This window comes from Trichechus manatus, unplaced genomic scaffold, assembly GCF_000243295.1.
Source record: "Trichechus manatus latirostris isolate Lorelei unplaced genomic scaffold, TriManLat1.0 scaffold00134, whole genome shotgun sequence".
In the NCBI taxonomy this organism is placed as follows: domain Eukaryota; kingdom Metazoa; phylum Chordata; class Mammalia; order Sirenia; family Trichechidae; genus Trichechus; species Trichechus manatus.
This window is the reverse complement of record NW_004444070.1, coordinates 5,773,368-5,784,715: the sequence shown is the minus strand read 5'-3', so window position 1 is coordinate 5,784,715 and position 11,348 is coordinate 5,773,368. Positions and strand designations below refer to the sequence as shown.

At 44.4% G+C, this 11,348-nt stretch overlaps 1 protein-coding gene across 1 annotated transcript in view; it reads right to left on the bottom strand.

Annotated features, from left to right (window-relative positions):
* The window catches only part of LOC101357240 (arylsulfatase H), a 26,559-nt gene that overhangs the window by 7,849 nt on the left and 7,362 nt on the right, over positions 1-11,348 (bottom strand). Inside the window, 4 exon segments of the mRNA XM_004385205.1 lie at positions 1,730-1,781; positions 1,783-1,856; positions 2,976-3,097; positions 6,606-6,708. Coding sequence (XP_004385262.1) covers positions 1,730-1,781; positions 1,783-1,856; positions 2,976-3,097; positions 6,606-6,708 — 351 coding nt within the window.

The following is an 11,348-nucleotide window of genomic DNA, read 5'->3' as shown; positions in this document are numbered from 1 at the left end:
CCCCACCACAGAGAATGACTAGTGGGTGGAGACCAGGGATGCTGCTAGACACCCTACAGTGCACAGGATGGTCCCAGCACAGAGAATGACTAGTGAGTGGAGACGTTCAAGCACTCGGCTGCTAACCAAAATGTCCGCTGTTCAAACTCACCAGCAGCAACATGGGAGAAAGGTCTGATGATCTGCTCCCGTAAAGACTGTAGTTGTTGTTGTTAGCTTCTGTCAAGTCAGTTCTGACTCACAGCGACCCTGTGTACAACAGAATGACACACTGCCCGGTCTTGCACCCTCCTCCCAATCCTTGTCATGTTTGAGCCCATTGTTGCAGCCGCTGTGTCAGTCCATTTCATTGAGAGTCTCCGTCTTTTTCACTGACCCATAAAGATTACAGCCTTGGAAACTCTATGGGGCAGTTCTGCTCTGTCCCACAGGGTCTCTATGAGTCAGAATCGACTCAACGGCAACAGGTAGTGTGGTAAAATACGCACAACATAAAATCTGTCCTTTTAAACATTTTCAAGTGTACAGTTCAGTGGCATTGAGTACCTTCACAGTGTTGTGCAACCATCACCTCTATTTAGTTCCAGAACATTCATTCTCATTTCCAAAAAAGGAAACCCTGAATCCATTAGCAGTCACTGCCCATTTCCCCACCAAGCCCTGCTGTTGTTGTGTCGTCGAGTCAACTCCAGTTGTTGGAGTAGAACTGCCCCATAGCGTTTTCTAGGCTGTAAGTTTTAAGGGAGCAGATCGCCAGGTCTTTCTACCACTGAGCTTTCAGTTAGCAACCAAGTGCTTAACCGTTGAGGCACCAGGGCTCCTTTACCAAGGTCTAAAAAAACCCATAGCCATCGAGTTGATTCTGACTCATAGGGACCCTATAGGACAGAGTAGAACTGCCCCATAGGGTTTCCAAGGAGCGCCTGACGGATTTGAACCACCAACGTTTCGGTAGCAGCCATGGCTCTTAACCGCTACACCACTCGGGTTTCCTTACCAAGCTCTAGGCAACCACTAATCTACTCTCTGGCTCTACGGATTTCCGTATTCTGTGTATGTCATATAAATGGGATCATACAGTATTTGTTCTCCTGTGTTTGACTTATTTCACTCAGCACAATTTTTCAAGGTTCATCCATGCCGTAGCATGCATCAGAACTTCATTTCTCTTTATGGCTGAAAAAAGTTCCATTGCATGGATGGCCTGCATTGTGTGTTAAATTCCTCCCCTGTGTGCCTGATCTCAAAGATCAATCAACTGGTACAAAATCAGCCAGCATCCCTGGAATTGCTGAGTCACAAGGGAAGGGAAGCTGAATGACCACGTTCAGATAAAGGCAGTCACCAGATTACCAATGTCCAATTTACATACAATCCATAGTTAGCAACCAACCCCCTTAAAACCTATTATAATAAAAATTCAAGGTACATACAATGATTCATAACAACAAACGAGTGCTACTTTGCGAAGCATATCAAAACGTTATCATTATTGTGTTACTATGTTAAAGACGTTTTAGTGTATCTGGAAGTGTTTCTTCAATGTTTTTTAGGCATAGAAAGGTACACTCTATACTATGTACTAAGACAAACATTTGACTAACTGACGTTAGATACAAACTGTCTCTAACTGTTCTGACTTAGGTACAAATTCGACTTAAAGACAGATTTAGGAACGGAAGTCGTTCGTAATCCAGAAACTGTCCGTGTAGACTTCCGCGAGCCATACCGATCAGTCCAGTGCGGTAGCCCCGATGTTGCAGCAGCTTGGCAAAAGTTGTTTTCGTTGGTGGGCAGTCCATCTGATCCGCCGAGCCAGGGGAGGGTGCGGTTCAGGTTAAAGGGAGAGGCCATTCCTAAATTCACAGTGTATTTTCCACCAAATCATTTGTGTCCAATAACTCTATACGTATATAAGCTGTTGCCGGGTTTTTTGGTTTAAATCTTTATGGAAGCAGATCGCCAGGTCTTTCTTCCGTGGTGCCCCTGGGTGAGTTGTAGACGCCAAACTTTAGGTTACCAAAACACCAAAAACCAAATCCTTTGCCATCGAGTCTATTCCGACTCATAGCGACCCTACAGGACAGAGTAGAGCTGCCCAACAGTGTTTCCAAGGAGCAGCTGATGGATTGAACTGCCGACCTCTCAGTTAGCAGCCGTAGCTCTTAACCATGGCGCCACCAGTTTAGTACAAACCTTTCGTGCCACCTAGAGGCCTTAAGGGAATGTGTACCAACTCTGATTTTCTGTTTTCTTAGCCACACTTCCTCCTCAACTGCTCCTTCTTGTTTTCTAACCTAACCCCAGAAGCCAGTTAGCCCTTCTTTTCTGAGTAAAGCTACTATATGGCCTCTGCTATCCGGGATATTGCTTCCCAGACCCGAAATTGATCTCTCTATGCACACACACACACAAAAACCAAACCCATTGCCGTCGAGTCAATTCTGACTCATAGTGACCCTACAGGACGGAGTAGAACTGCCTCATAGAGTTTCCAAGGAGCGCTTGGTGGATTTGAACTGCCAGCTTTTTGGTTAGCAGCTGTAGCTGTTAACCTCTACGCCACCAGGGTTTCCTCTGTGCACACAGGTGAGTGGGTATCATGATACCTGAAGAGACGCATACCTGTTTAAGCACTCCAGGTATATAGCAGCACCCCCACTTGAATCTGAATTACAATATGGTAAGACCTGCGAAAGCCGGAACCTGCTTAAGGCAGAAACCTGTCAGAGAAGGAACGCTCAACTATCTTCCACTAAATAGAGAGCAATAGAAAAATGGTAAGGCTGCACCTTGTCAAAGAGAGCAAACTTGTGAGACCCAGAAAAACAAGGCGGTCCCGTCGAGTTCCGGCTCTCACGGGGATCACCGTACCTTCAACAACCTTTTGAGAGTTCTTACGAAGAGTTGCAAAAAACAACCCCTGGAAAGCATTTTTGTCAGACAGGAATGCTGCTGTATGACTCCCACCCCACCTGATCGGATGGGGTACCAGCCCGTCGGGAAGGCTGCTCTGCTGGGGCTGCACACGGACGCGGCCGCTAGGTGCTGGGTGAGCCTCACTCCTTCGATCGCTAGGTGGTCGATGTTAGGTGTGCTGCGGGAAGAAGGGACATGGAGCAGGGGAGGTTCTAATTCCCCACAAAATGAATTAGATTCAAAGCCCCCCTGTCTTGGGCCAAAGTGCCTCTGGGGCTCAGAGATCTAAAACACATCCTTTTCAAACGTCAATCCTTCTACCTAACCCAAAAAACCCCAAACCTGTGGCCGTCAAGTCAATTCCAACTCTCAGCGACCCTGTAGGACAAAGCAGAACTGCCTCAATAGGGTTTCCAACGAGTAGCTGGTGGATTCAAATTGCCAGCATTTTGGTTAAGGGCTGCAGGTCTTAACCACTGCGCCACCAGGGCTCCAAACAGTGAGTGTCCCTGGATGGGCTATTACAGACTAATTCAGGCCACCAATGAGAAAACCGAAAAAATCAAATCCACTGCCGTCCAGTCAATTCCAACTCACAGCGACCCCATAGGGTTTCCAAGGCTGTAAATCTCTATGGAAGCAGAGTGCCACATCTTTCTCCTGCAGAGCTGCTGGTGGTTTCAAACCACCAACTTTTCAGTTAGCAGTGGATCGCCTTAACCACGCCACGAGCGCTCCTCACCAGTGAGAAAATATTACTAAACAAAAATAAAACCAAAACCAATTGCCCTCAGGTGGATTCCAACTCGTGACAACCCCCATGTGTGTCAGAGTAGAACTGCACTCCACAGGGTTTCCAATGGCTGGTTTTTTGGAAGTAGATGGCCAGGCCTTTCTTTTGAAGCGCCTCTGGGTGGGTTTGAACTGCCAACCTTTAGGTTAGTAGTGGAGTGAAAATCATTTGTTCTGCCCAGGAACCTCTGTGACCTGCTGTCTAAATTCAAACTAAGTGCTGGGGATTGAATTGTGTCGCCATCAAAAATATGTGTTGGGATCCTAACCTCTATACTTATGAATGTAATCCTGGGAATAGGGTTTTCTTTGTTATGTTAATGAGGCCAAGTCAGTGTAGGATGTGTACTAAACCTAGTCATTTCTGTATTATAAGAAGAGCAGGTAAGACACACAGAAGCAAGCACAAAACAGGGGAAGATACGCGCCATGTGAAGATTGACAAGGAACCAAGGAACACCAGGGTCACAGAAGCTGAAAGACACAAGGACCTTCCCACAGAGCCAACAGAGAAACAGCCTTCCCCTAGAGCCGGTGCCCTGAACTCAGATTTCTAGCCTCCTGAACTGTGAGACAGTAAACGTATGTTCTTTAAAGCCACCCACTTTGGTACAGGCAGCCCCCGGGTTGCAGACGTCTGACTTACGGACAGCTCATGCTTGCCCTTCGATGTTATGTAAATTTGCCCTCACTTTGACAGGATGACAACAAATGCTGCAACAAAATCACCTTCACTTGCTGCACGTGCAGCTTTTAAATCATCAAAAAGACTCTGAGCCTTTTCTTGCACTAACAACAACAAAAAAACATGTTTTGAGTCAATTCCGAATTACAGTGACCCTATAGGGCAGTGTAGAATTGCCCATAAGGTTTCTAAGGGGCACCTGATGGATTCAGACTGCCAACCTTTTGGTTAGTAGCCAATCTTTTAACCATCACACCACCAGGGTTTCCGTCTTGCACTAAAGTAAGGCTAAATAAGAACCTTATGCACCTGTTCTGACTTACCTTCAAATTCGACTTAAAGACACACTGAGGAATGGACCTCGTTTGTAACCTGGGGGCTGCCTGTATTTCTGTTACAGCAGCAGTAACAGACTAACACACTAAGAAACACCATATACTGTCACGTGAGCAGAGTTTGTTTGGTGATGGCATAGGAGGGGGGTAGGAGGATAAAGGGGGATCCTGGTACCAGAGGCACTAGAAAGAATTCAATGAAGACATTTAGAAACTCTAGACTCATGTGGTCCATCCGTACATGGAATAATAATCCACCATAAAGAGAGATGGAGTCCTGATACATTCAGTGACATGGATGATCCTTGAAAACATCATAGTAAGTCAAAGAGGCTAGATACAAAAGGCCATATACTGTATGAGTCCGTTTGTTACAGATTGAATTGTGTCCCTCAAAAATATGTGTTGTAAATCCTAACCCCTATACCTGTGGTTATAATCCCATTTGGGAATGGGTTTACTTTGTTATGTTAATGAGACAGTATTAGTGTAGGCTGTGTCTTAAGTCAATGTCTTTTGAGATCTAAAAGAGATTAAACAACAAGCAAGTAAGCAGAGATGGGGGAAGAGAGATGCCAAGCCACATGAAGATCACCCAGGAGCCAAGGAACAGAAGCTGAAAGAGACAAGGACCTTCCCCCGGAGCCAACAGAGAAAGAGCCTTCCCCTAGACTTGGAGCCCTGAATTCAGACTTCTAGCCTCCTAAATTGTGAGAAAATAAATAAATAAATTTCTGCTTGTTAAAGCCACTCACTTTTGGTATTTCTGTTATAGCAGCATTTGATAGGTAAGACACCGTTTATATACCATATCAGAATTAATAAATCCACAGAGACAGAAAGTAGCTTAGTGGTTGCCTAGTGCTTGGGAGAGGGGAAATGAGAAGTGATTGCTAATGTGTATGGGGTCTCCTTTTGAGGTGATGAAATTGTTCTGGAACCAGATAGAGTGATGGTTGCGTAATATGTGAATGTACTCAATGTCACTGAATTGTACACTTTAAAATGGTGAGTTTTGTGTCATGTGAATTTCCCCTGAATAAAAACAAACAAACAACTCTGGACTCAGAAGATGTAGAGGCTAAGTGCTCTTCTGATATTTCCCAGGTTTCCTCGGGTGACTCCTGTTGCTCTCGTTGATAACTGTGGTGGTTAATGTCAGGTGTCACCTTGGCTAGGCTGTGATCCGCAGTGGTTTGGCAGACACTGGACTGGGTGCTCTTCTGTAATATAATGTAATGTAATGTAGTGCAGTATAGTGTAGCATAATGTAATGTCATCTCTTTCCATAATGTAATGGAATATAATGTAATCACTTTCCATAATGTAATGTAGTGTAATCACTTTTCATGATATGATCTGATGTAAGCAGCCAGCCTATCAGTGGAAAGGGGGGTTTCCTTGGAGGTGTGGTCTTCCTCCAGTATATAAATGGATGTTCTGGCAACTCTCTCTCTCTCTCTTTCTTCCTCCCGCACTCTTCCAGTTACCTGACCTCCAGTTCCTGAGACATAAACCTGCAGAAGTCTCCAGCCTGCCACCTGACCTACAGACTTTGGATTCACCAGCTCCCGCAATCCTATGAACCAGGAGAGGTCTCCAGCCTGCCGCCACACCTACAAATTTGAGATTTGCCAGCCCCCACAATTGTGTGAACCATTTCCTCAGTATTGTACGAGCCATTTCCTCAAAGTGAATTTCTCTCTATATACACTTCATTGATTTTGCTCCTCTGGAGAATTCAGACTACAACAATAATAGATTTCAGAAAGTAGCTTCCCTCTCTAAACCCCTCTTTACAACGGCAAAGATAAGGATGGCATGACATGGGGTTCTGTCCTATACAAGCAGGGTGGTGTATAGTCCATCTTTACCTCACTGTGTTATTACCGTAGCAGCACAAATCCCCCACCCCAAGGTCATCTGCCACAAGCAGCACAATATTGGGTCTGGAGTTCCTCGTCACAACTGCCCCATCTGTGCTCCCAAACAAGCACCACAGCGATATTGTCAACCGGAATTCCTGAAAGTATTTGGGGCAAAACAAACAATCAAAAAAAAAAAAGACGCTTTCAATGAATGCTTACATTCTCGACAACTTAACACATGAAGAGATAATGATGTTAGTAGATGTCAGGTTCGTTCTGACTTATGACGACCCCACGTATGCAAAGTAGAACTGCTCTATAGGGTTTTCAAGGCCCTGACCTTTCAGAAGCAGATCACCAGGCATTACTTCCGAGGCACATCTGGGAGGGTGGATTTGAACTGCCAACCTTTCAGCTAGTAGTTAAGCCACCCAGAGACTCCATAAAGATAACGATATTCCTGATCAATTATCACTATACAATGTGTCTGAGTCGGCTTACTCAAAAACTGGAATTTTTTTTAAATAAAATTAGTTTTATATTAACATAGTATCATATTTTACAAACGAATTGTTGTGAGTTGAATACTCTTCCCCAAAAATTCGTGTCCACCTGGAATATGAGAATGTGACCTTGTTTGGAAATAGGTTCTCCGCAAATCTAATTCGTTAAGGATCTCAGATGAGGTCATCCTGGATACACGGTGGGCCTAAATCCAATGACCATCCTGGTAAGAGAGAGGAGAGGGAGATCTGACGTGCAGACACAGAGAAGACGGCCTTGTGACCACTAGGCTGAGACTGCAGTGATTCTGCCAGAAGCCCAGGAACAGGGAAGAGAGAATGAAAAATTCCATCCTACATTTTAGAGGATTTAAACCCAAACCAAAAACTAAACCCACTGCTGCCGAGTTGATTCCAACTCACAGTGACCCTGTAGGACAGGGTTGAACCGTCCCATAGGGTTCCCAAGGCTGTAATCTTTACGGAAGCAGACTGCCACATCTTTCTCCCGGGGAGCAGCTGGTGGGTTCCAACTGTCGACCTTTCGGTTAGCAGCCAAGTGCTTCAACTACAGTGCCAGCAGGACTCCTAATAGGATTTCAGGCTGGATATATTAGAATGAAAACCCTGGTGGCGAACTGATTAAGCATTTGGCTGCTAACCAAAAAAGGTCAACAGTTCAAATCCACCAGCTGCTCCGTGGAAACCCTACGGGGCAGTTCTACTTTGTCTTAGAGGTTCTCTATGAGTCCGACTCAATGGCAATATGCATGTGAAAGCTGGACAGTGAATAAGGAAGACCGAAGAAGAATTGACACCTTTGAATTATGGCATTGGCAAAGAATGTTGAATATATCATGGACTGCCAAAAAAAATCAACAAATGTGTCTTGGAAGAAGTACAACCAGAGTGCTCCTTAGAAGCAAAGATGGAGAGCCTTCATCTCACATACTTTGGACATGTTATCAGGACGGACCAGTCCCTGGAGAAGCACATCATGATTGGTAAAGTAGAGGGTCAGCGAAAAAGAGGAAGACGGTCAACGAGATGGATTGACACAGTGGCTGCAACAATGGGCTCAAGCGTAACAACGATTGTGAGGATGGCGCAGGACCGGGCTGTGTTTCGTTCTGTTGAACCCGGGGTCGCTGTGAGTTGGAACTGACTCAATGGCACCTAACAACAACTTTCGACTGGCTAAAGGAGGGGATATATTCAAAGTTTTACTGGCTAACAATTTTCCAGAATTGAAGACAGACACGAGTTTTCAAACTGAAATTGCACGGTGAGTCTCAGGCAGGAAAAAACATTCCCACTTGGTTCTAGTTCTTTAAAGTGCTGGTTTCCTAAAACGGGAAGAAAACCGGCAAGAAGCTTCTCGATATCCCAATAGATGCCTGAAAACCCATTGCCGTCGAGTTGATTCCGACTCATAGAAACCCTGTAGGACAGAGTAGAACTGCCCCATGAGGTTTCCAAGGAGCAGCTGGTGGATTTGAACTGCCGACCTTTCGGTTAGCAGCCAAGCTGTTTACCACTGTGCCACCAGGGCTCTGTAGATGCCTAAAGACTAGGGAATACTCTTTTCAGAGTGCTGAGGGAAAGGTCACCATCAGCTGAGAACTGCATACTCTGCGAACGTATCATTGAAGAATGAGAAGAGACTGCGGGCATTTTGGGGTATACATTAACCAGAAGACACTTGACAGAAGAACTACTGGAGAATTTTGTTTTTCAGCAAATTGCAAATTTATCCCACAAGGCAAGAGTGGACGTAAGAAAATAGGTTAAGAAAAAAAGAAGAAACGCATTGATAACGCTAAATATATATTGACAAAAATAATAATGTAATAATAATCTGGGGAGGGGTAAAATCGATGACCTCAGCAGTAATTGCCTGGAGGATGGGAGGGAGGGGTGTGGAGTTAAAACATGCTATTGTCTTTGATTTCTTCAGGAGGAGGATAGACAGGCTGATCAACCACCATGTTTTGATAAGTTAAAATCGTGTTTAAAATAATTAAGGGCAAATGCACTATTAAAAACGTGGAAAAATGGCTTAGAGCTTCCACGCCACTTGGAGAAGGAAAAGAAACCCATTGCCATTGAGTTGAGTCTGACTCACAGCGACCCTATAGGAGCGTGGGAAGGAAATTTTTAAAAAGCCTCAATAAAGCCCGTTAAAGACTGGAAGGGCAAAAAAAGAAAAAGGAAAAAAAGTAAGATGGGTAGAAATAAATTCAGTTCTGTCAATATTTGATAGGAGTCCCGGTGGCACAGTGGATAAACGCTGGCTGCTAACCAAAAGTCGGCAGTTAGAACCCACCAGCCGCCCCTAGGGAGAAAGATGTGACAGTCTGCTTCCGTAAAGATTACAGCTTTAGAAACCCTATGGGGCAGTTCCACTCTGTCCTTCCTATAGGATCGCTGTGAGTCAGAATTAACTCAACGGCAACAGCTATGTTAGTATTTACAGTAAGTGTAGGTGGACTTTGTTATTAAAAGAAACAGAATCTCAGATTAAAATTTTCAAATCCAGCTTATGCTTTTTCTAAAGAGCACACCTAAAATCTAATGGCAGAGTCTGAAAAAAAAAAAGAAAGATGTAGAACGCCACATGGCACCAATAATAACCAAAACAGAGCTGTTGCAGCAATGGTACCACCATCCAAAGGAAAATAGAAACGAAAATCATTGATATAGATAGATAGGGCTATGACTGAATGACTAACATCCCAATCCATAGAGACAATATGAAAATTATGGAATGGTATGAATTTATGCCAGAATGCTCCTTAAAAGCAAGGATGGCGAGGCTTCGTCTCACATACTTTGGACATGTTATCAGGAGGGATTAGTCCCTGGAGAAGGACATCATCCTCGGTAAAATAGAGGGTCAGCAAAAAAGAGGAAGACCCTCAACAAGATGGATTGACACAGTGGCTGCAACAATGGGCTCAAGCATGACAAAGATTGTGAGGATGGCGCAGGACTGGGCAGTGCTTCGTTCTGTCTTACATAGATAGGGTCACCATGAGTTGGAACCAACTCAATGGCACCCAACAACAACAACGACGACATGAATTTAATGATACTTCCAAAGCATATAAAACAAAAATTGAATAACATATAAGGAAAGATTGATAATCCAGTCATCGTGGAAGATTTTTTTTTTTTTTAACACTTATCTCTTGGGTAGCTCAAGGAGACCAAAAATTAGCTGGGATGGGGAAGACCTTGACAAGAACTCTTCCCTCAACCTACAAATAATTGTGAAGGTTCCTCGATTTGCCTGCTTACCAGTCAGGGCATGGATGTTCCATGGCTCCTTATAATTTTACCTGAGGAAGAGAAGAACAATAACTTCAGCTACAAAGCCAATGTTGTCCTCAGTGCTAGACAGTGAATGGTTCAAAGTGCTAACTAGCCTGTTGTGGGTGACCCCTGAACTTGTCTATACCCACCTGCAAAGTGAGGTTGGTGAAATTTGATCACGTCTAGTAGAGGGTCAGCGAACACGAGGGAAAACCTCAGTGGGATGGATTAACATCATAGCTGCAAAATGGGTTCAAACTTATCAACGATCATGAAGATGGTGCAGGACCAGGCAACGTTTCCTTCTGTTACACGTAAGGTTACCATGAGTCAGAACCACCTGGAAAGCAACAGTTGCACACAAGTGATGTTTGTCCAGAGAGACAAAGGCAAAGGAGCGTGCGCCATCTACCCAGCCAACGCAGGTCTCATGGTAGCTTTCCAACAAGAAGTCTTAGCTTGATTGATCCGGCAACATAAACTCCTCATTCCAGACTCACTAACATAAATAACTAATAAACCAACGGGCATGTATCCAACAAATGCTTACATCAGACCTATATTATACTTGGTATTCTGCTGTGAAGTGTGGCTTTTACAAAGGTAGAGCCAACAGCACCTTTGCTGCCTAAGAGGACAGTGCTTTCTTTCTACCTTAAAATGCACAGCCGTGACCAGCATAGACCTGCCGTAGTCACAGCAGGCTATGTTTGGCAGCTGTAAGTATGATATATATACACCACGAACTGCCAAGAGAACAAATCTGTCTTGGAAGAAGTACAGCCAGAATGCTCCTCAGAATCAAGGATGGCGAGACTTCGTCTCACATACTTTGGACATGTTATCAGGAGGGACCAGTCCCTGGAGAAGGATGTCATGCTTGGTAAAGTAGAGGGTCAGCGAAAAAGAGGAAGACCCTCAACGAGATGGA